The sequence below is a fragment of the Euprymna scolopes genome, chromosome 26 (genome assembly GCF_053919585.1).
Source record: "Euprymna scolopes isolate OS-2025 chromosome 26, ASM5391958v1, whole genome shotgun sequence".
NCBI lineage: Eukaryota > Metazoa > Mollusca > Cephalopoda > Sepiida > Sepiolidae > Euprymna > Euprymna scolopes.
Genome location: NC_136507.1, coordinates 83,108,030 through 83,135,716, shown reverse-complemented (window position 1 = coordinate 83,135,716; position 27,687 = coordinate 83,108,030). Strand labels below are relative to the sequence as shown.

Below are 27,687 nucleotides of genomic sequence, written 5' to 3'. Positions count from 1 at the left end.
ATGAGTTATCTGCCATTTGCATCCTGTTTAATATAAAATGTCCTCTCATTTGCAGAAAACAAATTACAATTCCCTGATCCATTAAGTAATTTTTTTGTGATTTTTATTATTTTTGGTTCCTCTCTATTGTGGTTAAATAATAAATTAGAAAATCTTTTTCTTTTTTTTTCAAAGATCCCTAGATGCCGGAGAGCCTTCTATTCTTCCCCACAAACTGCTAGACTTTGGAATTCCCTCTCAGTTTCTTGCTTCACTCCCTACATAGTATCCTTGTAGATATGGTCCCAAATAGTAGTCGCTTATGTCCAAGAGGAACTGTGCCATGTTTGGGATTAATAAACGTAAAAAAAATAATTGTTTAAATAAAACTACCATCCATTATTATATTTATAAAGTTGAGATTGCAGGTGTTAGATGAAAATATGAAAACTAATTGAAAGAATTGTTTGATGAGAGAAGCAAAACTCATTTACTCGACAAACACAAAATTTCTGACAACAGAATTAAAAACACTTTTTGATTGATGCCTTAGAATTTTTTTTTTTTCGTTTTTAAGGCGTACAGATTTTATTTATTTCTTAAAGAATTTTTGAATTCCTTCAGCTATTTCAAGGGTCCGAAGGGCAATAGAGTCAAGTTCATGAACATCACGTTTCCCGCTCAATTTTTCAGCAAAATGGAGGAGGTCTTCCATAAACAAACCTGGAATTATATGAAATAACATTAATTATATGAAATAACATTAATTAAATGAAAAAACATTAATTATATGAAATAACATTAATTATATGAAACAACATTAATTATATGAAATAACATTAATTATATGAAATAACATTAATTATATGAAACAACATTAATTATATGAAACAACATTAATTATATTAAATAACATTAGTTGAATGAAATAAAATTAATTGAATGAAATAACATTAATTGAATGAAATAACATTAATTGAATAAAACTTTGAAAGAAAAAAAATAATGTTTTTGTTTTCATTTTTAAATTTTTGTCAGATATAAAAAACATCGACTAAGCTGTCTTTATTATCAGTGGTGATTTTATTAGTGTGTGTGCCTCTATCTCTGATTTTTCCATGGCTCTTGAAGTGGCTCTCCTGTTTTTAATTCAGGAAAGGTTGACAGATAATTGAATTTGATTTCTTTTGGGAAGAGACCACTTTGGTTGTCTATTCAGCTGGTAGTTTTTTTTTAAGTTTGGTCAATTTCTTGTTTTGAGGAGATTCCTCTGTGACAATGGCCATACCATTGCATGCTTATCGATTTCAGGTTTTTTATGTACGCATTTGAAAACCATTGGTTTTCTAAGTTCCCATGGAACCTTAACAATGCAACACAATTGCCACATTAAAATTAGCAACCTCGTGTTGACTGTACCAATTAGCAGCAAAGGAAAGGTCAAACAGGTTCTCTTTCTAAATATCTGAATTTTAAAGATAAGCATTTATAATTCATATTATTTAGATTATTCGGACTACCGTTCTCATCTTAAGTGTTATTTTCACAATGTTTCGACCAATGTAACCTCAGGCCTTCCCTAGATGTAATTTGTTGTCCACATGAATCTCCCTGACGAACTCTGACATCAGCACAGAATTTTGAAGGAAACCTTTTATTTAATCTAGGAGAGTAGCATGCTCTTGTTCCATCAGCCATGACCGCAAGGATCTATGGTATAAAGAAAAATGTACTTGGTAAAATTCAGAATACAATTACGAATTACTCACGATGGAAAAACCTAAGGTAAAAGTCTTAATCCGCACTAACGCTTTTCTAACAAGCCTCCCCTCAAAACTGCTTCCACTGCATCACTCTAAATCACTTTGAAGAGTGTAACTATTCATTAGATATATAACCTCTATAAACTAACCCTGTAACATTAACTAACCACGCGGGGTCGCAGAAATACCTGGAGTAGGACCCAGGCGCGGAGCAAACCCTCTCAGGGCTGATGGACCCAGTAGATCTTCCCAGATCACCCGTCTAGGAAAAGGAAAACTCTGAAACTAAACCAAAGGGGAGGGAGGCCTCTCCAGTCTTGGACGACAACCTTCCTAGAGCTGGTGACTCAAACAAATTACCGGTCTGCAAATCTATCCAGTCATGGCTGATGGAACAAGAGCATGCTACTAGTTGTGGATTAAATAAAAAGTTCCGTTCAAAATTCTGTGTGAATTTCTGAGTTTGGCAAAAAGATTACTGAGTTTCACAAGATAGATCTGAAAAAGGTCAGAGGTTACATCAGCTGAAGAAGGTCAGAGGTTACATCAGCTGAAGAAGGTCAGAGGTTTCATCAGCTGAAGAAGGTCACAGGTTACATCAGCTGAAGAAGGTCACAGGTTACATCAGCTGAAGAAGGTCAGAGGTTACATCAGCTGAAGAAGGTCAGAGGTTACATCAGCTGAAGAAGGTCACAGATTACATCAGCTGAAGAAGGTCACAGATTACATCAGCTGAAGAAGGTCAGAGGTTACATCAGCTGAAGAAGGTCAGAGGTTACATCAGCTGAAGAAGGTCACAGATTACATCAGCTGAAGAAGGTCACAGGTTACATCAGCTGAAGAAGGTCAGAGGTTTCATCAGCTGAAGAAGGTCACAGATTACATCAGCTGAAGAAGGTCACAGATTACATCAGCTGAAGAAGGTCAGAGGTTACATCAGCTGAAGAAGGTCAGAGGTTACATCAGCTGAAGAAGGTCAGAGGTTACATCAGCTGAAGAAGGTCAGAGGTTACATCAGCTGAAGAAGGTCACAGATTACATCAGCTGAAGAAGGTCACAGATTACATCAGCTGAAGAAGGTCAGAGGTTACATCAGCTGAAGAAGGTTAGAGGTTACATCAGCTGAAGAAGGTTAGAGGTTACATCAGCTGAAACTTTATGAAAAGTCTTTCTTCAGATGTATCATGTTGAACTCGGAAATCTTACTGTTCAACTCAGGAATCTGCATGGAATTTCAAACAGAACTCTTTATTTACTCCACAAGGGTAGAATGCAGTTGTTTCATCAGCCATAGTAAAAGTCCTAAGTAATTCACAATTGTAATTTGTTGTTGTTTGGTTGTTTTGTTTTATACCATATCAACCTCTTCAGGTTATTTAATGCCGAATCCAGTGATTTTAAGACAAAGTTTTTAATAGAATATATTTGTTTTGTTTTTTTTCAAGTCAGTTTCTATTTAACCCATAGATGGGACCCTAATGGGTCAGAGTGGACCTGTGAGCAATAGCAATTAAATGTAGCTCCACACTCCCCAAAGCACGTAAGCTGGGGCCTCACCATCAGATATAATTTCAGGTCATATCCAGGACCCGATTGTAATTTGAGTGTTTTCAGTGCAGTTGATACTTAAGGTACAACTACAACCAAAACGTTGTGAAAATGACACTCAAGATGAGAACAGTAGTCCGAAAAATCCAAATAATACGAAGAATCCATCCTCATCTCAAAAATTCAGAAATGTAGTGTTTTTCTTGTTCAACATTTATTAAGTAACATGTTTAATTACGTATTAACATAACCAGGAAACTGCCATAATTCATTTAAACATGTCCCACCACACAAAAGTGAATTATAAAAAATCACTATTGTTTCTATTTACTTCACCACAAGGGCAGAGTTAGACACAAGGTCAGTTTTGAACGTGGGGAAAATCCAGCTCCTCAAAAATAAAAATTGCCTCAGTCTAGAAAGACTTCTTTTTTTCTAACCAAGGATAATATAGACTAGGCACAAGCTCAGAACAGGTGCTACACTTTATTCCTGGCATGAAGGGCAATGAAAGCATTGTTATATCAGGGGAGTTTGTTATATTTGTGTAATTTTGGATTACTGACAAGTTGTTAAGGTGCTTGTGTTTAAAACCAACACATTTCAAATCAAAACATATGATTTCAGTTACCTCCCCTGGATCTTGTAAACTTTTCAGCATTATTTTTTTTTTATTACATTTTCACCCCAAACAAGGCACATTGCCACTTTGGTGTAGGGGGCTACTATCAGGGGCAACAACTACTGGGGTACTATGTAGGGATTTGGGCAGCAAGATGTCAGTTCACGTTACACTTGAACTTCTGCACGTCAGTACTGTTGGGGAAGCAGGGACCTGGAATGGAATTCCAAAGTCTAGCGGTTCTGGGGAAGAAACTACTGGAGTAGAAAGATCTTTTACATCTAGGGATCTCTACAGTGTGGGGTGGGATTTAGCAGCCTGTCGGGTTTGTCGAGGGTGCCCACATCGTGGGAGCACAAGTAATCGCAGTTCATCAGAGCATTCACCGCTAAAATACGTGTAGAACAGGCAGAGGGATGCAACATTTCGTCGATGGGACAGAGGCTGAAGCTTAGATGCCAGTTCAGGGGCTATCAGGTTTGCGACTCTCTTTTGAACCTTGTCAAGGAGCGAGAGACTAGTAGCAGATGCACCAGCCCAAATGTGCCATCAGTACTCCATAGATGGGCGAATGGTGGCCTTATAGAGGTACAGGATACTTTCGGGTGTTAGTAGTTGTCTAACACGGTAGAGAGAGCCCACACTTCTTGCAGCGGCCCTGGCAATACCTTCAATGTAATTGTTCCAACTCATGTTTCCTGTGAACGTTAGGCCAAGGAGTTTGAAAGATGTACTCTCAGATAAAGAGTTGTTGGCCATTGCTATAGGTGGTAGAGAGGGTTTCTTGTAATTATTGAATGAATCTAGTTTAGTCTTAGCGGCATTGAACGTGACCAACCATTTTTGTCCCCATTCCACTACAGATTGGAGGTCTTCCTCTAGTGTTTCTACCATTTTTTTAGAAATGTGTTCATTTCAAATCAAAACATATGATTTCAGTTACCTCCCTTGGATCTTGTAAACTTTTCAGCATCAAAACATGATACAATTTTATAAATCGATAAATTTTATTTGTACCTATAGTTTTTTTTTTTACTGGATCATTTGTTTGTAATTTTTGGAATTAATAATTTCAACAAGACACATAAGTACGTAATAATGTTTTCACCTGAAATGCATTGGTTTAAAATATCACTATTCTACACAAGCATCGTTGTTTATTTTACTGCAATAATTATCCTTTATATGAGGGTTAGACGGGAAGGGAGATAATTCGAAGATTATAATCACAAAGAAGGGGAGATAATTACGAGATTATAATCACAAATAAGGGAGATGATTACGAGATTATAATCACAAATAAGGGAGATAATTACAAGATTATATTCACAAATAAGGGAGATAATTACGAGATTATAATAACAAAGAAGGGAAGATAATTACGAAATTATAATCACAAGTAAAAAGAAACGGTTCAATAAATACCTAGACCGGTCTCTGATGACTGAGACACTTCAGGTTCTTTGTCTATAACACTTCCATCCTCAAATGTTAGCAGATAATCTTTGCCCCAGCGAATCCTTTCCTTTGTTAAGTGAATTGTTAACGTTATAGGCCTGAAAGAAACAGAAAGAAAGATTGTCAACATGATTTGGGGGTTCATAAATGTTGAATTATAGTTTTAGTGACACAGTGTAACGTCATATGTTCTGACAGTCAATGAGAAAATGTAAGTCACAAAAAACCTTTCTTGGTTTTAATCTTTTACTTTTCTGGGTCCAGTTATGGATTGGGGTTGTGCTGCCACACACACACACACACACACACACACACACACACACACAATTGCGTGCAAATAGACGAACATTCATTGATTTTAATTTCCCACGCATTTGCACAAAAATAAGTTCTTCAAGCAACGACATAATTTCAAATACGCCCACGCGCTTTTCTCACAACAAAAGCAAAATGGACATATATCTGGCGGACGTAGGCAAAGACAATACCATGTGACAATATCGACCAATGAGAAATTTTAGAAGATTGTTTTTTAACGCTTTCCCAAACCAAATATCAGCAGCGCAATCTTGTGCTGGAATCCGATTCAAAAAGTATATAAACGCAACAAACAATCTTTCTCTCTCTCCTTTCGCTCCAACTTGACACAAGAACATGTCTCTTATTTCCATCTCATCATCGTTTTCCAATCTGTCGTAACCATAATTACACACGTCACGTGGGCATCAAAAAAAAAAAAAAAAAAAAAAAAACACACTTATGGACACACGCACCCATTCTGTACATTTTCTATAAGAATTACTACCAATGGACTACTTTCCTCATGGGACTTTCGAATGAGGCGAACTTCACCAGTTAAAACAAAAACCTTGAAATAAGGACATTATTTTCACAAAAGACTTTCACCTTCCAATCTTATTATTTTAACGAAGGACTTTCATCTAACATGACCTTTTAATCTTAGTAATGCCACAGAGGATTTTCACCTAATTTGAATATTCTAACCTCAATGATTTTACAAGAACTCTTACCGATCGCTTGTTCATCTTGTTATTTTGTTGAAAAATAAATGCGGCGCATTTTATACGAGAATGAGGTGTCATTGTGTTTTATTTCTGTTTTTTATTATTATTTTGTTTGGGGGCAGAGGAATTTAATTTCGCTTAAATTTCTTTTCCCCTACAGGGTAAAAGATGGCTTTCTTTTGTTCAATCCTGTGAATACTCAGTTTGTGTCTTTCTATCAATGCTGGTGTTTTTTTCTAGATCCAACACTATTTCTTCTCAATATGAATGACCTTCCAGAGAATATTATTAAGAAAATTAACATTTATGCTGATGACACCATCGCCCAAAGATCAGTTGAAATATGAAGTTGATCTGGGTTCAGTTATGGATTGGGATAACAAATGAATTGTTTTGTTTGATCCTGTTAAGACTCAGCTATTGTCTTTTAATCGTAGGCGTGTCCCTTTCCTCCTGAAATTCTTATGGATGGCTCTGTTCTCAATAAGAAATCAGCTCTACAATTTCTTGGTCTTCCTCATCAAATCTTTCTTAAAGTTCATATATTAGATTAATCTGCTGCTTATAAAGTCCGTCCTTTCTATTGCTCTAAACACTTTCTCACATTTGAGACTATTCTCCAACTCTAAAAATATACTATGTATGGAGTACTCTTGACATATTTGACTGGTGAAGCTCTCTCCCATTTAAGACTCCTTGATAAGATGCAGAAACGTATCTGTAATCTAATTGCCTACATCCTTGACTAATTTGTCGAATGGTCTCCATCAATCTGTTGTTTTAATACCTCATTGTATTACAGTTTCTTATCCAGTAGCTTCTTTCCAAGAACTGCAAGATTATGAAACTCTTCTTGCTGAGCGTTTCCTTCCCACATAGTCCAAGTCTTTTCGATACTAAAGTAAATAGGCACCTCCTGTCTTTGTGATAGTTTTGTCTTTTGTTATACTCCTTAAATCAAGTGGCTTTATATCTTGACTGGAGTAATTTCCACTTAAAAAAAAATAAAAAAGAAACGTGACTCCAAACAGCTTTTGCATTTTAAAATCAGTAAAAGACCTATCACTCCAATAAGTGTTTGCCATTTTGTATTTTAAACCATTGTTATTATTTTTCATTTTTCACAGAAATCACCACTTATCAAGGCCCGGAGGCCACTCGAGGATAAGGATTAATGGGCATACATTAGTCAATGTGATTATAGCGTAGTAAACATAAATAGTGGGAATTTTGTAAATTGGATTAATTAGGAAGACAGTTCATCAAGAACTTATTTACGTTGGACTTGAAGACAATCAGATTGTAGTCAGCTGGAAAGCAGGCAATCGGAAGAGAGTTCCACAGGCGTGCAGTTCTAAGAAAGAAGCTTTGTTCATGGAATCTACGTTTTGATTTAGGCACAGATAAAGAGTGTGGGAAATTATTGATAGTGGTTTTGGCTAGACGAGTGTTTTTCGTGAAAGTTTGGCGAGGGGGGAACCATAATTTTTTCTTTCAGATTATTAAAGCAGTATTCATATTTTTCTGCAATATTCTCACCTATGTTGACCTGAAAATAACTTGATTTAACAGAAAGAGAGTTATCTTCCATCATGATAATTCTTGTCTTCACCCAACACTACTGATCAAAGAGAATTTGGTTGGGAAATCTTGCCCCATTCTACATATCCTCCTGAACTAGCTCCCTCGGATTATCACTTATTTCAAAGATTTCAAAACCACTTAGATGACCTTAGGTTAACATCATGAGAGGTTGGTTGGTTGTTTTATGGCATATCAACCCTTCTCAGGTTATTTAATGCCGAATCCAGTGATTTTAAAGAACAATTTTTTAATAGAGTATATTTGTTTTGCTTAAGTCGGTTTCTATTTAACCCGTAGTTGGAACCCTAACAGAGTACAAAATAGACTTCGTGGTTTAGTGGGGGATGCCCTTTTCTCTACCCTGCAACCCCTCTCCCACAGAAGAGACGTTGCGAGCCTATCCTTGTTTTATCGTTATTTTCATGGCAGGTGCTCGTCTGAACTCCAATCCCTGGTCCCCCCTCGCCAAACTTTCACGAAAATCACCCGTCTAGCTGAATCCACTGTGAAAAATTTCCCCCACTCTATATCTGTGCCTAAATCAAAACGCGGATTTCATGAGCAAAGCTTCTTTCTTAGAACTGCACGCCTGTGGAACTCTGTTCCGTCTGCCTGCTTCCCTCCGGACTACAACTTGGATGTGTTCAAGTCTAATGTTAACAAATTCCTAATGAACCGCCCCCCCTAATTAAACACTTCATAAAATCTCCTCACTAACGTGATGTACTTGCAATAACCCTTATCCCTGAGTGGCTTCCGGGCCTTGATAAGTGGTGATCACTGTGTAAAAAAAAAAAAAAAAAAAAAAAAAAAACCACTCCGGGTCAGAGTGGACCTGGGAGCAATGGCAATTAAAGGGTGGCTCCACACTCCCCAAAGCCCGCAAGCTGGGGCCTCACCATCGGATATAGTTTAAGGTCATATGCAGGACCAACATCACGAGAGGAGATTGAACATAAGTTAGATTCATATTTCACATCCAAATCTAAAGAATTTTGCAATCCAGGCATTTATAAGCTCGTTGACGGTTGGAGTCAAGTGATAGAGAGCAAAGATCATTTGTGTTACAAATAAAGATTTCCAAAACATTTTCAAGATGAAATTTTAAATCAGCAAAAACGTTTGCACTGACCTGATAGTAAGATCATTTTTTACAGTACAAATGTTTTTGGATCAAAGTCAGAATTATATTCCACAATTGTGACTAAAAAACATTTGCAAAGACTCGAACTTACTTATTATTTTTGGTTATTAAATTTCCAGTGGCCACATATCCCTTTTCGTTGCTGATCAACTCGCCTCCGACAGGAGTCAAATCTCCAAATAAGTACACCATATATTTGATGAGACCTTGCTGAACGGAGAAAGGATAACCACTTTCTTCAAACTTTTCCAGCCAACCATTAAAAAATGCTTAAAAGGAAAAGAAAAAAAGTTGCTTACATTAGAAACTGTTTAATTGTGCATGCTAGCAAAGATATACATGCTACGAGTGTTTACACTTAATACTTTGTAAATGGATTTAAAAAAGATAATATAGCTTATCTTTTTTTTAATGCCTTTCTCATAAAGTTTTACTTACAGTGAGATGTTAAACACCCTTCTTTCAATGGTGGCTTTTTATCAACTTCTTCTTTGAGTTTTTTCAATTTCATTGTGAGTAACCCAATGTTTTCTTCATGCAGAATTAAACCTAATAAGACAAAATAAGAAATTAGTGTTTTTTTGTATTTTTTTGCTCCATTAAATTTTCTGACAACACTGCATATATACTGATCCAAGCAAGTACCTGTTTTGAAACTTGTTGAAAGTACACACTGTTACTTAAACTGACGACCCCAGTGAAATTTAGGTCAAGGTGAAAACTGATTTTTTTTCAATAGATATGCCTATTTATAGAAAAAAAATGACCGAAATTATTAATACTGAATGTAAAATATTTTAAATAAATTGAAAAGAAAATGAATGAATGTTTAAATAAACTAAAAAAAAAATTGAATGTTTGAATTAAGTGAAAAAAAAAAATTGAATGTTTGAATTAAGTGAAAAAAAAAAATTGAATGTTTGAATTAACTGAAAAAAAAAATTGAATGTTTGAATTAACTGAAAAAAAAAAATTGAATGTTTGAATTAACTGAAAAAAAAAATTGAATGTTTGAATTAACTGAAAAAAAATGAATAAATGTTCACTTAGGATAGTTTTTCAAAACTATGAATTTTTCACATATAATAAATAAAATAAATGTAATGAAAAAAATATATATTTGTCTAGATATAAACAAACATAGAAGAAGTAGTTTTCAGATTAAGTAACCCCATTTACTACCAACAAGTTTCAAAACCGGAAGTTGCTTGGATTGGAAAATATGTTAGACTACCAATATTTTAATAAATTAGGTAAATGACAAAAAAAAAAAAAAAAATCACAGATTCTCCAAATATTATCAGATTTTTATCATTGGAGAAATTTATCTTCACAAAATTAAAACTAGGCTAGCATTAAGTTAGCCTAGAACAGTTTTCATTTTGTGAAGATAAATTTCTTCAATGATAAAAATCTGATAATATTTGGAGAATCTGATTTTTTTTGCAAAGCTCGCAGCCAGAAAAGAATGCAAAAAAATTTCCTATAGGCATTAAAAATGGTTTTATGTTGTTTTCCTAAAATATTACATGAGGAATGATTTTGATTTAAAATCCAGTTAGTATTATGCATGTACTCTTGAGAAAAGCATCCTCGAAATGTGTGTTAAGATTTTCTGAATAAGCAAAATCAAAACAATATGGTGACCAAATTTGACCTGATGTCGTGTGATTTTGTCTATTCTATAATGTTGATACATTTTAAGTGTGCTTTTCTCAAGTTGCATATGTAATACTAAATGGATTTTACATCAAAATGATTCCTTATTCTTTTTTTGGGAGTGGGGGGGATCAAATGTTTTGTAGTTTAATTACGGGTATATATAATGGGTATATATAAACGAGGGGACCAAAACGTGTACATGTTATATAGTCGTCTATATAATATTCATTATATGTGCGTGCATGTACATTTTTAACACATATAATAAACAGATATGGATATCTTCAACAAGAGATCAACAAACGAATAGCATCTTTGTCTGCTTGTCTAGACAAAGGAAAGACATACCTTTTGTTCGCAACCCTCACTGTATTGTCCAGACATACTTCTGAAAATGTAAGTTAGTTTCTACCTCGAAAATTCAGACAACCAAATTGTTTGTAGTATTTGGATTCATCAGACTACTGTTCTCATCCTGAGTGTGATTTTTCACGACATTTTGGTCAATGAAACCACCGACCTTCTTCAGGTGTATCTTATCAAACTCAAAAATTTGGATGGAATTTCGAATGGAACCCTTTATTTACTTCACAAAGGTAGCGTGCTTTTGTTCCACCATCCATGACTGGATAGAGGTCCTAAGTAATTCGCAATTGTATTTTTCAGTCACCCGCACTGAGGATAGAACCTTCGACCATCGACTGAAACGTTGTGAAAATGACACTCAAGATGAGAACAGTAGTCTGATGGATCCAAATAATACGAACAATTTGGTTGTCTGAATTTTCCAAATAATACGAATAACCAATCCTCATCTCAAAAATTCAGAAACGTTAAACCAAATTGTTTTTCCACATTTACATTCATTCTTGTTACGATGTTTTGTTCTCGAGTTGCACACCATTCTTTTTCCAAGGGTTACATATTACTGTCTTTCTTTAACCCTAACCCTAACATATTACTGTCTTTCTTTAACCCTAACCCTAACATATTACTGTCTTTCTTTTACCCTAACCCTAACATATTACTGTCTTTCTTTAACCCTAACCCTAACATATTACTGTCTTTCTTTAACCCTAACCCTAACATATTACTGTCTTTCTTTAACCCTAACCCTAACATATTACTGTCTTTCTTTAACCCTAACCCTAACATATTACTGTCTTTCTTTAACCCTAACCCTAACATATTACTGTCTTTCTTTAACCCTAACCCTAACATATTACTGTCTTTCTTTAACCCTAACCCTAACATATTACTGTCTTTCTTTAACCCTAACCCTAACATATTACTGTATTTCTTTAACCCTAACCCTAACATATTACTGTCTTTCTTTAACCCTAACCCTAACATATTACTGTCTTTCTTTAACCCTAACCCTAACATATTACTGTCTTTCCAGCCGAATGCTTCCATAGGTGAACAACTCCTTCCTGAGAAATTCTTTCTTCTCATTCCAACTTGTCCTGTCTTCTTATTCCAACTTGTAAGCTCAAATTTAAAAAATATAAAGTGTTGTTCTGTGGTTTCACAAAAGAAGCAAGAACAGAGGTCTCAATTGATTATGATGTTGGTCATTTCATGTTTCATCACGGAGCTCAGCAGTGAAGATAGAAAAACTCTTGAGGAAAGAAAGGTATGAAGCACATATTATATCCTTATAAAAAAAAAAATGATTCCTTATATAAATATGAACTGTGATAGATACCCGTATGATAACTCTCTGATACAACATGACTCAGTTTATACGCCGATATCATATCCTATGGTTAAACAACAATACATACAATCTATACGTTTATATCTGGTGATGTTATTCGAACAATATCTCTATATATAACAGTATTTCCAAACTATCCCATTACATCATTAACTTTATATGACCAAAGACACAAATTGGATGATCCACCTTTCGTCACATATTTTGTTTATGTTAGTTAACATTCTTTTTCGCAAAGTTAACATTTTTGGGAAACTATTTTAACATAAATAATTTTATTTAATTAATTGAAATTCATTATTGAGATGAGTAGTTTATATTATTTAATCATTTATTTATTGCGGACGATTATCCACATCTTTAAGTTGCTGTTTAACGTTTCGGTCAACTATTCCTCAGGCCTTTATCGGGTGGTTACTGCAACGGGATAGGGACTCTGAATCTTCCAACTGCGTCCTCAGCAATTACTGTTGACGACAACAACTATGGAAGGCAGTAATTGCTAAGGACGCAGTTGGGAGATTCAGAGTTTCTATCCCATCACGGTAACCACCTGAGGAAGGTCTGAGGAATAGTTGGCCAAAACATCATGAAACAACAACTTAAGGATGAGGATAATAGTCCGTGATAAATAAATGAATAAATAATATAAATAATTTTATCTGTAAATATTTATTTTGCTTTGATAAGATTCTTTCTGTCTCTATTTTTACAAACATAAATAACGATCACAAATAATAATCGCCCAGCTAACTTGACGTTGCCTGGATCAATTACATAACACAAAGATTATTGTATGAAAAAAGCTGAGGTTTTTTTAGAATAACATTTTTAAAAAGCAAATATATTTTTGGTGTAAAAGAATTAATGAATCAATAAAAACATTAAATCTAAATTAGATTCTTGAAATTTTTAAAAGCAAATCGGAATTTTATTTGAGAACTAAAAATACATTTAATACAAATCATTATATAGACGGGTTGTTCAGGTGTCTGCTAAAGTGGAAGTTTCTAGGGAATATCAGTTGTAGCGCCTGTTATTCCAAAATGGTCACCAAGCTCAACATTGCTCGACTTTTGTGATCTAACAACACGTTTATTCAGTTTGATTAAAGTTTAAACTAAAAAGATACCGCTTACCTTTCTCAGCTGCAAGTGCAAATAATTCTTTGGCAAGACTAAATTTGGGAACAACTGGATAATCGACCATCACGTGTTTGCCCGCATTTAGAGATTTTCTGTCGAGGAAGAGAAGAAAATTTTTTTTTTAAAATAGTCACATTTAATCTCTTTTGTATTTCCTGTACAACAAAAAAAAAAAGATTGAAATGATCATATTTTATTTATCTTTCCATTTTTGAAAAAGAATTTTTAAATAAAATTTATTCATTTTATTTTATTGTCAATGCCATTTCACTGCCAAACAAACAAAAGCATCCTTAATGGTTTGTGATTGGCTAAACATTTCAGAGGGAAAATCTCATTGTTTTTATCTGCATTGTTGGATAGTAAGAGTTAAAGTTTGGCTGTTCTGTTTTACGGCACATCAACCCTTTTCGGGTTATTTACTGTCGAATCCAGTAATTTTGGAAAAAGCTTTTATGATTAAAGTTGTTTATATTTTCAAATATTTATCCATGGTGTTGTGACACCACGTGTGGCCTCACTGACAAATTGCTGAACCGAAACGCTGTGTGTCATGGCTTTGTTCTCCATCTTTCATAATTCTAGTTCCAGCCGTGAGATCGTCTTTTTTGACACTGGTGACCATCGATATGAAGCACAGGTTCACAAGTAGAAAAATAAAATAAAACACAAGAAAAACTCTGATGCTTCACATGTTAGTTAAATTATGGGTGTGTGTGTCCTCAACCCTCAGTAGTCCAAAGAATCAAAAACAAATACAAAATTCAACATATACGTTGAAGGACTAAAAAATTACACTACATGATAAAAAAAAAATAATAAAATTTCAACAAGTTATACAAAAAAAAAAATACAAAAACAAACACATAGACTTTATTTACTTTGAGGGTAGAATGCTCTCCTTCCGTCAGCCATGACTTGATAGAGGCCCTAGTAATTCACAATTGTATTTGCGGGCAGAATGAGAGCATGCTACCCCTGTGAAGCAAATAAAGGGTTCTGTTCAAAATTCCGTTCAAATTCCTGAGTTCGACAACATACACCTGAAGAAGGTCGGAGGTTACGCTGACTGAAACATTGTGAAAATGACACTCAAGATGAGAACAGTAGTCCAAACAATAAAAAAGAAATAAAATAAAATTTCAACATATGGGTTGAAGAACTAAAAAAAAGAAAATAGCACACTACATGATTTTTATCATGTAGTGTGCTATTTTTTTAATAAAATTTAAACATATGGGTTGAAAGACTAAAAGAAATAGTACACTACGTGATAAAAACAATAAAATTTCAACATATGGGTTGAAGAACAAAAAAAAAATAGTACACTACATGATAAAAAAAAAATAAAATTTCAACATATGGGTTGAAAAACCAAAAAAATAGCACACTACATGATAAAACAAAATTTCAACAAGTTATACAACAAAAATACAAAAGAACTAAAAACAAAAAAAAAAAGTTGCAATCTTTCAAAATTTTGCAGATGATTTTTAGAGTGATTTACTCAGTGTATTATCATCTTCCGCCTCGTAAGATATCTCACCTGATTGCATCTTCATGTCTTGCAGGTTCAGTACTGATAATAACTGCATGAACATCTGATCGAGCCACAGCTTCATCTAAAGTCAGTTGAGGAATTGGCAAATCGAGTTTACGCCTGGAGTAAAAATAAATTTCAGGGTGTAAAAATATTGGTTAAAATACAGTTGTACAGTACTTAAAAAAAAATAAAAATAAAAAATACAATTCAAATTATATCAATAAGACTGTACCGACAAGTAGCGATTGAGTTACTTAGTAAGAATTTTGACAAGGGTTACAATAGTACATATCAGGATAACCTGGCAGCAAATGGAAATAGCTAGATATATACGGCATAATCACGTTGACACACTGGCTCCCGTCAGATCACCGAAGTTAAGCAACATTGAGCCTGGTCATTACTAAAATGGGTGACCAATTTGGGAAGTCCAGGTGCTGTATGTAGGAGGACGTCGACACCTCCCTGCAAAAAGTTGCAAAAACCTAACGTCATCATCTCCCCTAACGGGGATATACATGCGACTGGGGACAGCTTGTGAATTTTATACTCCCATGAAACTTCCTCTTTCGGAGGAAGCCGGTTATACCTTGAGTTGGTGCTGACTGCACACAAATGGAAATAGATCCAGCTGCAGGTGGCGTGATAGAAATCTAAGCAAATGTTGCCTCCAGACTCTGCACATAGGCTGCCATCCTTAAGACTAAGTTAAAATAATTCGTAAATTAGTGATAGTGGTCATACACTCAATGAGTAAACTCTCTAAATAAAAACTTTGAAACCTCAGAGGGTCTCTGTTGCGTTTACATGTACGAGTAGTTTTATTTGTCTAGCTAAACAGAGGAGGCCAAGGATCATCAACTACAAGGAGATCGCGGTCAGTCATGAACAATGAAAGAAGCAACTATGAAATGAACGTTTCTGTTTAGAGCACTGTTGAACTATGATACTTGATTTTTACATGTTAAACTTTAATTCAAGCCATTAGATATAAAAAATAATTTAATAAAATCAACAGTAGGTTCTCTACAGTGCAATGTAGATTACAATGTATTGTGGACTAAGTTACTGCGGGGAGGCATGTGGAGCTTCCTCCATGTGCACAGATTTTGATTGAAAAATGGGCGATGTCACAGATGTCAATGACAATAAAATATGAGAGTGTAACATTCAATCCTGAGCAATGCTGGGTCTCCCTGCTAATATATAATACAAGGTTAATATTTTCAGAGGTAAAGTAAACAATGAAGTTTATCAAAGTTAAAATAAGAGTGCTTAATACTGTGCCTTGTTTGGGGTGAAAATTGAATTGAAAAAAAAAAAAAAATCCCGCCTGGTTTTCAGCTTTATCAACCCTGTCCTACCACTGGGTCAGACTGGTTGGGAGAAGAGAGTAAGGCTGGCTCTATACAAGCCAGCTCCTCTTTAAATGAACTCCCAGCATGTGTTATCTATCATCTCTTGGATGATCAGATGGGCTTCATCATTCTGACGGAGAAATGAAAGTTTTGTTGCAGATTTTATGTTTTTTTCACATACTGACAATTTCAACCTGGAACCGATTAATGTATGTAGCAATAGAGCTCGATAATGGATAGACCATTTGTATTTCTGAACTTACTAGCAAGTGTGAGAGGGATGATGTTCTCAACACATATGAAAGTATTTGACGAACAAAGCTTCTTTCTTAGAACTGCACGCCTGTGGAACTCTGTTCCGTCTGCCTGCTTCCCACCGGACTACAACTTGGATGTCTTCAAGTCCAACGTTAACAAATTCCTAATGAACCGCCCCCCTTAAGTAAACACTTCATCAAATCTTCACACTAATGTAATGTACTTGCAATAACCCTTATCCCTGAGTGGCTTCCGGGCCTTGATAAGTGGTGATCACTGTGTAAAATAAAAAAAAAAAATTAAAAAAAAAGGTTAGACCTTCACCTCTCCCAGCTTTATTAGAATTTTCAAATATTGCCTGAAAGTTTATTAGAACTGAGAAGATGAAACTCTGCCTGCCAGGATTTGGTGAAAGGTGAGTTACACTTGAATAACCTATTTAAGTCCAGATAAGGTAACCTATTTTATTTATTTTACTTCATAACATAACTAGTGTATAGACGATATCATTAGGCCCCTTTTTTGTTTTGTTTTAGTCCCCGCCCCATTTGTGTGACCCATTTTAGTTTGATATCTTCTAGTTCCTCATTAGTTGAAATATGACACAATTTGCTAGAGATGTATGTCACACTTTGAAATTTTGAAGAAGGTAAGTTTGTTTGTTTGTTTTCCTTTTTTTTTTCTTATTGAAATTGCCAAGCTGACGAATACTCACCAGGATGAAACACAGAAAATTTTGTGTAGCTTAATGGCAATATATAATTTCAAAACTTACTATAAATATATTATATATAGGTAAATAATTCCTTTTTATGTTTATTTTTGCAAGCTGTTTACATGTAATCTATAATATAACTCTCACCTGTCTGTTTAAATATATGCATGTATGAATGTTTGTATGTCTGCCTAAAACTTTCGACAGAGGCGACGGATTTTCACGAGATTGGTATCGTTTTGAAGCTCGGCCCTTCGGACGACAAATATCAAAAAATTGGCCAAAAACATTAATTCCTTCACCCTCAACTGGGCACTTTTCTACTGGGAGGGTCGGTTTTTTCGCTGACATTTTCTGCAAGTCATTCAACCCTCAACGTCGCATAAAACTAAAAGGCGTTATTTCGACCGCCTGTGACGTCACAATTACGGTAGGCACATCGGTAAATCTGTTTGAGTTTTTTCACCTCTTTTTCCTCTGGCATGTCACGGATTTGAGCCTGCTTACTACTCCTTTTTTTTTTTTTTTCCTTTTTTTTTTTTTCCTTTTCTTTTTTCCTTTTTTTGTGCCCGAAATTTTCCTTTTTTATTTGTTCAACCAACACCCTTACACATACCTCCACTTTCTTTTCTGCCTTCGTGTCGCAAGTTCGAGCCTGCCTACCTACTAAGACTTTTTTTTTCACACACTTACAAACACCCGGGCAACGCCGGGCACCCCTGCTAGTTTCCTAACAAATGTAGAATCCCATGTTTACTCTTGTTTAAAATACAATAGCTGTGAAAACAAGAAAATACCAGTTAAATAGAAAATGACCCGCTAAGCTAAAATAATTTTTGTCTTTTAACTCAAACAGCGGATATTTTTCCAAGGTAATTAAATAAAATACCATAGTCTTAAACAAAAAAAAAAAAAAGGTTATTTATTTTCATTGTACGGCAGGAAGATGTGACACAAGGGGCAGAAAATGGGATTGAAAGGCCACTCTGGCCTGCGAAACATGCCTGGGCAGCTTCGTCAGCATTCCTCAATAAGGGTGCCACAGACAATTAGCAATAACTAACTTCCTTCTCAAAGAGAAAAGGCAAAGTCTGGGAGGATAGACTTCCTAAAACTGCACAGAAGTAGCAACATACCACAGTGTTAACAGGAAAAGGCTATTTCAAAAATGGCTCAGATTCTGTTGGCTTTGGTACAGAGCCCACAAGAAAGGAGCACAATCCCATTTTTATTCTCAGGTGGACTTGCAAGGATTAAAAAAGTGAGAAATAAAATGGTTATTTAGGGTATATTTTATAATAAACAAGAGAAGGAAAAAGTGGTAAAAAAAACAAAAAAAAAAAAAAAATATACAGGGTGACCCAAAAAAAACCAAAAGATAATTTTTTTTTTTTTTTTTACACAGTGGTCACCACTTATCAAGGCCCGGAAGCCACTCAGGAATAAGGGTTATTGCAAGTACATTACGTTATTGTGGAGATTTGATGAAGTGTTTACTTAAGGGGGCGGTTCATTAGGAATTTGTTAACGTTGGACTTGAACACATCCAAGTTGTAGTCAGGTGGGAAGCAGGCAGACGGAACATATGCTGTAGAATGGAGAAAAAAAGGCCAAAGACCCTAGTGTTTTGATGTGATGTTTTAAATATAATAAACTAGTTATGTCCAAAGTTTCATTTCATTCGGACAAAACACTAAGAAACGGGGCCTAATTAGAGTTGGGTCCCGTTTTTTTTGGGGGGGGGTCACTCTGTATAACAAATAAATATTATCAAAGGTAAAATAAAAAAAATTCGTGTTTAACTTAGCTAAAGTGTTTTTTAAGTTTGAAATGCAAGTAGTGTTGAGCGCTTAACTTAAAATGAAAACAAAGACGGACACATGAGGGTCTCACCTTTAAAGTCCAGAGATTCGATTGAAACTAAATGGCACTTCTACACTATCAGAACAAAATTTAGAAAATCGTAAAACTGAATTTCACATGAAAACAATGGTATCTACGTATTCCTCATATTTTTAAGATGATTATATCCAAAAATTACGAAAATCGACAAGGTAGAAAATTATTTATTAAAGAAAATAGAATTTGAAGAAAGCGATCGTATTTGCTTATGTAAGACACAGGAGAGTTCAAAAAAGAGGTAATTTTCCGATTCGATCTATTTTATAAAAACAAGATGGCTGCAATATTTGCAACAATTACAAAAAACGATAAGGTAGAAAAATAAGTATTCATGAACAACAGTTTCGCCAAAGGTAAAAATGTTCGATAAGATTCAACAAATCTTTAATCGTGTTAGCAACACGATTAAAGATTTTTTTTTTTTTAACAATTCAGTTTATATTCAGGTAGTTTCGACTTCATAATTTGGAAGCTAAGATTGTAATTTATTAGAATTGACATCGTGACATTTTGTAAAACATTCTCTAATTATATAATCTAATACGGGTTGATAATAATCAAAGTTTGTTTTTATTGTTTGTTTGTTTGTTTGTTTTTAATAAAGAAAATTTAAGGAGAACATCTTAAAGAAGGGGGTGTGTCTCTAGTTACTTGCCTCCTCACGAGGGAAAATTTAGTCACAAGGTCAGTTTTTAATGTCAGATAAATCTAACTGCCCAAAATGGATGACTATCTAAAAATAGTACGGTAACCATAGCAATTTTTGTGCTTTTATATTATAAATAAAAAAAAAAAAATTGAATTTCAAGTAAAACAAATGATGCCTACGTAATTGTCATGTCACAAATAGTACCATTAGGTGTGTCAGAATTTTTGGAGAATTTTTGACACCCTTAACACAAAACTGCAAATAAAATATAAAAAACTAGTAATTTCTCTTTTTAAAGTGGTTTGTTTAATTTCTTTATGGAATATACTTCCAAAATAAACTATTAAAGTTTTTTGAAAAATAATAGAAATATTATTTTTTATTTAAAAAAAAAAACAGTGTTTACAAAGTGCCTGCGCACACTCATGCAGCCATTTTTTCTATGTAATGCAATGAATTGAATTTTATGAGTTAAATTTTTTTCAATTTTTTCAATTTAAAAATCTATCAAAATTTTTCTATTGGTTCAATTTTTACAATATTTGCAGGTTTAATGTGAAATTTTATGCTCTTTCCAATAAAACGAATATAATATTCTAGACAACCTTTTTTTTTTTTAATCCCCCCCCCATTTTGAAATGTCTATTAAAATGAAAATAATTTCCTCACCTCAGATTTATATATCACAAATTGAAGATAAAAGATTAATAAATAAAATAATCTTAAAAAAAGAATAGTTTTGTGCAAATTTACCTGTAAAGTCAAAAGTTTAAAACCTTTTTTTTAAAACCACGTTGATATTTTTATTTTTAAGTGAAACCTCACATGTTTAAAATATTTTCCTGAAAAACTTGGATATCTACAACAATTTTTTCTATTTCATTCGATGTTTTTTTTCTTTTTTAGATTTTAAGAAAAAAAAAACTTCTGACACTCTTATATTAGCATATCCAACAATTACAAAAAACGATAAGGTTGAAAAATAAGCATTCATGAACAACAGTTGCTACAAAGGTAAAAATGTTCGATAAGATTCACCTTTAGGAATACCCCCCCAAACCTCAAAAGCCGTTCTTAACATGGGGAGGTTGGGGTGTTATACTACTCTAGGGCACATAGTAATTAGTTCTTGCCGGAAGTAATCATTATCTAGTTTAATATTTTATATATATATTTCATGCTTCGGTCATAGTTTAAAATACTGATTAATCCCTCTGATTTTGAAGACAGGTGCCCGAAAAAATGGCGTTTCCATTTTCGGCGATAAACTGTAGAAGCCCAAATAGAATTTATCCAATTATCGAGTTTTATCATATGTATTTATGTGGAAGAAGGGTTGTGCGAATAATTCAGTATGACATAATCTGACTTATTTCCCTTGACTTATAATGACTAATAATTCAATTTTAGTCAAAAATTCACCCACAATTATTTTCTTTAAAAGTGGTGACTGGTTGACCCTTAATTTAAGGGTCAACCACTCAACCAGCAGTCACCACTTTTAAAGAAAATAATTGTGGGTGAATTTTTGTTACTGGAGTAGTTTTCGTATTATTATTATTATTTATTTTTTATTTATTTATTTTTTTAAGTAAGTAATAACGTTTTCACCTGAAATGCGTTGGTTTAAGAGATCGGCAATGCAAGAAGCACGTTCTCCTTTATCTATCAATAATAAAAAAAAAAATAATAATCGGTGCTTATGCACTTTTGTTACCGCGCTATTTTTAAATAGTTTTTCAGGTTAAATTCAAGTTTCACGATATCGTTTTTATTATTATTTATTAAATTGTGAAGTAGAAACACAGAATAGTTATAAAGCAACCTCCCCATGTTAAAAATGGCTTTCAAAATAATGACGTTATTATTTCAGCACGATAACAAAGTGCACAAGTACCAAAAGAATCACTAATACAAATGGAGTAGTGCGTTGAGGCAAATTTTAAGCGGTGTTCAGGCAAAATGTCTCTCATCTTAAAAATGGCCGTCTTTACACTTAGGCTAAGCTAATCAGTAACTTTAGTTCGTCCCCACCCTCATTCTATTTATTCACTAACAAGTCACCTCTTACCAAAACATAAAGGCCATCCGAGAATAAAGGTTAAATAATTCTTCAGTTGGACAAGTAATAACACTTTGCAAGGACCGGAAAACGATCGTTGAAAATAAGCAGGATTTTGATTAGTGATGTAAGAGGTCGACTCGACAAGAATTTAACATTGGATTTGAAAACAACTATGTTGTAGTCGGTCAGGAATCAACTGCGTGGTATTGTGGTCCACAAACGGTAAGTTCTTGGAAACCAACTTTGTACACAGAAGTTCCGGTTAGTTTTTAGGTAAATAGAGGAAGAACAAGTGGTTGTGGCTAGACGATTTTTTTTTCTTGGTGCAAAATGCACTTACTGATCCGATCCGCACTATTTTTTAAATCGTATTTCTAAGTTGAATTAAAGTTTTATGGGGTTTTTTTATTATTCAATTGTAAGGTTAAAATACAGAATAGGTACAAAAAACCCTCCCCATGTTAAGAATAGCTTTTTAAATAATAACGTTATTATTTCAACACGGATCACCTTTTGTTTCTTTCTTTTTTGTTTACATAACAATTATTCAGGACTTTTTCAAATTGAGTCTGTAATTGTTGACAAAGGGGTTTACTTCCATTTTGTGCGGACCGTGCTGATTCACGATGAATGCTCAGAAAGAGTCCCTTCTGATTAATGTTTACCAGTTTAAAAATAAGCAAATGAATTTTGCTGTTTTAACATGAGACGGGAGGGTGTTTGGTAAATTTTTACGACCCACTATGCCTCAGCGTATTATAAACATCCCAACCTCCCCATGTTAAGAACGTCTTTCGGAATAAACACCCCACACCCCAATCTCGAAAGCCGTTCTTAATATCGGGAGATTAGGGGAGGGGGTTATTTCGAAAGCCGTTCTTACCATCGGGTGGTTGGGAGTGTTTATACTACGCCTGGGGCAGGTCGTAAAAACATACCGGGTGTTTTGTAACTATTCTGTATTTTCAACTAATAAGATTAAATATACCGTGAAAATTGGATTTAACTTGAAAAATAAAATACAGCGGTCCGGTCCGCCGTCCGGTCCGTATTTCAGCATAGGTACTCTTTATTCATATAATTAAGAATTATGATAATTATATTATTTAATTAATTTTTTAATTTTTTTTTTTTAACTTTTAAAGGAAAAAGTGGGGTGCGTGCATACCTTGATACGTAACCGATTAATTTTAATCGGAGTAAAGCCGGGTAATCTTGTGGGAGATTTTGTAAGTTTCTTACGTGAACGCCGCCGGCTATGCCGATACCAACAACTACCACCCCAAAGAAATCCATTTTCTTGACGAAAAAGAAAAAAAACGCACACTTTTTTCTGGGCCTTCTTCTGTGGCAAACGCAACGAACTTCTTAAACTTCCGTAAAACGGTGAACAAGGTCACGTTAAAAAAACAAAAAGAAGAGCTATGTTACTACTGGTGTGTTGGTGCGTGTGTAACTTGCGTTTGCCTAACAGAATGTCCTCGTTTGCGCTGAGAATGGACCCCGCACCTTCATGTATTATTTTTTTATTATTCATGAAAAATTAGCTGAACAGTTTTTCGGCCAATTAGATTCATTTATTTTATCGTTAAATAATCAGTTGGGGCCAAATACATAATTATTTTGAGAGCTTATTTTTAGCTTAAATAAATTAAAGATATATATGTATAAACACCGTTCTTGTAGGCACAGCCAAAATGAACGGAAGAAGTATTTTTTTTACGGAGTTCTCTCTTAGTCTTTAAAAATCTGCCAAAAATCAAGTAATTATCCAAGCAATACGAAATTTTCACCGATTATTGGGTGAAGAATGAACTTTAAAACGTATGTAGTATAACCCGGATATAAGAGACTCATGTTGTTTTATCGCTCTTATATCCGGGTTAACACAGACTCAAATTTGGGACCAAAGATAATCTATATGATATCCGTTTTTCTTATTTCTGGTCTCTTATATCCGGGTTACACTGTATATTTTTCCCTTCTTTATTTGTGGGTACAACATGAAAGTGTATGTCTCTCTGTCTGTGTGTGTGTGTCTGTGTACATTTCCCTACGCAATAACTGTCAATTTTAAGTCTACAGACTCGAAATTTGATATACAGCGTACTGAGATTTGGGAAAATCTTTGTAATCCATTTTCGGCCAGATATTCGGCTGTTAAGTGATCAAAGTTCAACGATTTGACCTTTGAGAACTCTACCAAATTCCTCCGACAATTTTGGGCATGAACAATTGAAATTTTAAATATAGGTTCCTTGGACATGGATCTAACTTAATAACTTGATTTGAGCTTAAAACAATAAATGTTAAGTGTTCATAATAGTGGTCAAAGTTGTAAAAAATTTGACCTCTGCGGTCTCTACCAAATTACTCAGACAATTTCTGGTCTAAACATTTGAAATTTTACATAAAGAGCATGCAGAGATAAGGCAAACTTTTTAATCGGTTTGGGTCGAAAATTTGAGCTACCAATATATAAATGTATGTATGTATGTATGTATGTATGTTTGCATGTCTGCCTAAAACTTTCGACAGAGGCAACGGATTTTCACAAGATCAGTATCGTTTTGAAGCTCGACCCTTCAGATGACAAATACCAAAAATTGGCTAAAAACATTAATTTCTTCACCCTCAACTGGGCACTTTTCAACAAGGAGGTGGTCGCTTTTTTCGCCAATATTTTCGAAAGTCATCCCTTCTTTTCGATTGTTTAGCCTTAATTTAATGCTCAACACACACCTCCAAACGCCGGGCTGAAATGCTAGTATATCTATAAAAGTGAAAATGTCTGTGTGTGTACATTTCCATATCAAATAACTCTGTCAATTTTTGGTCTAGAGACTCGAGATTTCACATAAGGGGTATTGAGATTTGCGAAAAAATTTTTAATCAGTTTTCGTCCAGAAATTTCGCTGTCAAGGGGTCAAAGTTCAACGATTTGACCTTTGAAAACTCTACCAAACTCCTCCACCAATTTTGGGTCTAAGCACTTGAAATTTTGAATGTAGGTTACTTGGACATGGATTAAGCTATTTAATTTGATTTGAGCCAAAAACAATAAATGTTAAGCGTCTCTACTAAATTACTGGTCTTAACATTTTAAATTTTACATAAGTATTCAGTGATAGGTCAAGCTTTTCAATCGGTTTGGGTTGGAAATTTGAGCTGCCAAGGGGTCAAAGTTCAAAAGATTTGAACTTTGCGGTGTCTTGCAAACTACTCAGCCAATTTTGAGTCTAAACATTTGAAATTTATACATAACAGGTATTCAGACATGCGGCAATATTTAATCAGTTTGGGGGCAAAAATTTGGCTGTCAAAAGGTCAAAGTCGAAAAAGTTGACCTTTGCAGATTCTACCAAATTCCTCCGCCAATTTTGGATGTAAAGACTTGAAATTTTAGATGTAGGTAACTTGTACATGAGTCAAACTTTTTTTAATTTGATTTAAGATCAAAATAATAAATGTTAAAGGGTCAAAGTTCTACGAAACTACTCTGACAAATTTTGGTCTAAACATTTGAAATCTTCCATAAAGTGTATTCACACGTAGGGCAAGTTATGAACAGTACATAGGGCCTGAGCAAAGCCGGGCTGAACTGCTAGTATATATATAAAAGTGAAATTGTCTGTCTGTGTGTGTCTGTATGTGTACATTTCCCTGCCAACCTACTATTTCAGTCTACAGACATGAAATTTGACATAAGAAGTATTGAGATTTGGAACAATCCTTTTAATTGGTTTTCGGCCGGAAATTTGGCTGTCAAGAGGTCAAAGTTTAACGATTTGACCTTTGAAAACTCTACAAAACTCCTCTGCCAATTTTTGGTTTAAACACTTGAAATTTTAGATATAGGTTACCCTGACATTAGTCAAACTTTTTAATACATATATATATATATATATATATATATATACTAGCAAAAGTAACCGTCGTTGACTGGGTTCAAAAACAGCCTACAGAAAATGGACTCTGATTTATGAAAGTATGATAGGTTATGAAAAGGAAGGGTTGTAAAGAGGTAGCTTCGAATTTGGGGGTATCAAAACCAAAGCAAAATATGATGAAAGTAAAAATAAAATAGATAAACCCCATAATTTATTATACAATACCTGTTCACACTGAAACACTTATCACAATATTCTGTGGATCTATATTAAAAAAACCTTGTTAAACTTTGTGACATATTTCTATTCTATGGAGGTCAGGCGCGAATGAACACCCCATAATTTTATTATACCATATTTCTTCAAACTGAAACATAATTTTCAAAGTATACTTACGCAGATAGATATGAAAAGTCTTTATTAAAGTTTGTGCCTATTTCCATTCTATGGAGGCCAGGCGTGAATGCAGACCCCACAATTTTATTATACCATCCCTATTTAAGTTAAAACATACTTATCAAAGTATTCTTATGTACATCTATATCAAAAACACTTGTAAACGTTTTTTTTAATTTTTAAATTTTTTATTCCCATACACAAAGACCAGGCGCGTACGCAGACCCCACAATTATAATGAATCATCATTATGCCAGATCAAACATACCCATTCCTGTGTCTCGATACATCTTCTATCATTATATGTGATCAGTTTTCTATAATAGTCAACCATATAGGAGCCTATTCGTGACCAGACACACACACAGACGTTCAGCTTTATATTATAGATGTACACATAAAGTTATGAACAGTACATAGGGCCCGAGAAAAGCTGGGCTGAACTGCTAGTAATATATAAAAATCGATAGAACATTAACTCTATAATAATATATACAGAATCTGCAAGAATTAAAATATCATATTTAAGCGTACTTTACAATTGGGCTATGCCAGGCATACATGCTAGCTTAGATAAATACTTTTGCAGTTTTAACAAAAGAGCTACAATAATATTAGAGCGTCTCCATTTATGTTGAACATCAATATATTACATACTAGCGGGGGTGCCCGGGTGTTTGTAGGTTTTAGTTTGAAAAAAAAAAGTTGTTGTAAGAAGGCAGGCTTGAACCCAAACCCTTGACACGAAGGTGGAAAAGAAAGTGAAAGAAAATGTGAGATTTTACCGTTGTGCTGTGACGCGGCAGGAAGTGAAAAGCATTTAAATTTAGCGTGTTTGTTTCCCCACGATGTTGGGGAAAACCAGCTCCCCACAAAAAGGGAGTGTCCAAATGAATAGCAATTGTCTGATATGAGGGGTTTCCCCCACCAGTGATGAAAGCTTATTGCTTCTGGACGATCCTGGCAGGAGAGCCGGGAAGCTGCCTTCGCTTTCGACTAGTTTCGCTTTTATACGAAAAACATGAACAAACACGTGAGAGAACGGAATAGCATGAATACACACACAGACAAAGTGCCTTTTCTATATAAGAAGAGATAGAGAGAAAAATGTATATAAAAAAAATGAGTATAGTTTTTAAAAACATTAAAAGTTAAGGTTAGAGTAGAATGCTGGAACAATTTCTTATTAAAATGTTTTTATGTTGTTTTTCTGACATATTAAATGTGTAATCATTTTAAGTTAAAATCCATTTAATACTAG

The 27,687-nt window shown here is 34.3% G+C and overlaps 2 protein-coding genes and 1 pseudogene across 5 annotated transcripts in view; 2 read left to right on the top strand and 1 right to left on the bottom strand.

The window, feature by feature from the left end:
* Positions 1 to 513: 513 nt before the first annotated feature.
* On the bottom strand, positions 514 to 27,378 carry LOC145248228 (biliverdin reductase A-like). 2 transcript variants are annotated; one of them, XM_080110107.1, is made up of 7 exons: positions 27,212 to 27,378; positions 15,197 to 15,310; positions 13,645 to 13,742; positions 9,562 to 9,672; positions 9,215 to 9,392; positions 5,338 to 5,468; positions 514 to 702 (listed from the first exon to the last, which is right to left on the bottom strand). In XM_080110107.1, exons 1-7 carry the CDS (start codon positions 27,244 to 27,246, stop codon positions 572 to 574), a joined length of 798 nt encoding a protein of 265 aa, XP_079966233.1. In that variant the 5' UTR covers positions 27,247 to 27,378; the 3' UTR covers positions 514 to 571. The 2 variants fall into 2 exon arrangements, with proteins under 2 accessions (XP_079966233.1, XP_079966232.1); XM_080110106.1 differs by lacking the exon at positions 27,212 to 27,378 and adding an exon at positions 23,309 to 23,822.
* Positions 15,521 to 15,639, top strand: LOC145248378 (5S ribosomal RNA; annotated as a pseudogene).
* Positions 19,690 to 27,687, top strand: part of LOC145248226 (monocarboxylate transporter 12-B-like) — an 88,463-nt gene continuing 80,465 nt past the window's right edge. Inside the window, exon 1 of one of the 3 annotated variants that reach the window (XM_080110102.1) lies at positions 19,690 to 19,779. The gene's annotated coding sequence lies outside the window, so the exon portion shown is untranslated. Of the gene's footprint in view, positions 19,780 to 22,047; positions 22,363 to 27,687 lie in introns of those variants that run through there. The other 2 variants (XM_080110101.1, XM_080110104.1) reach the window with 2 other exon arrangements.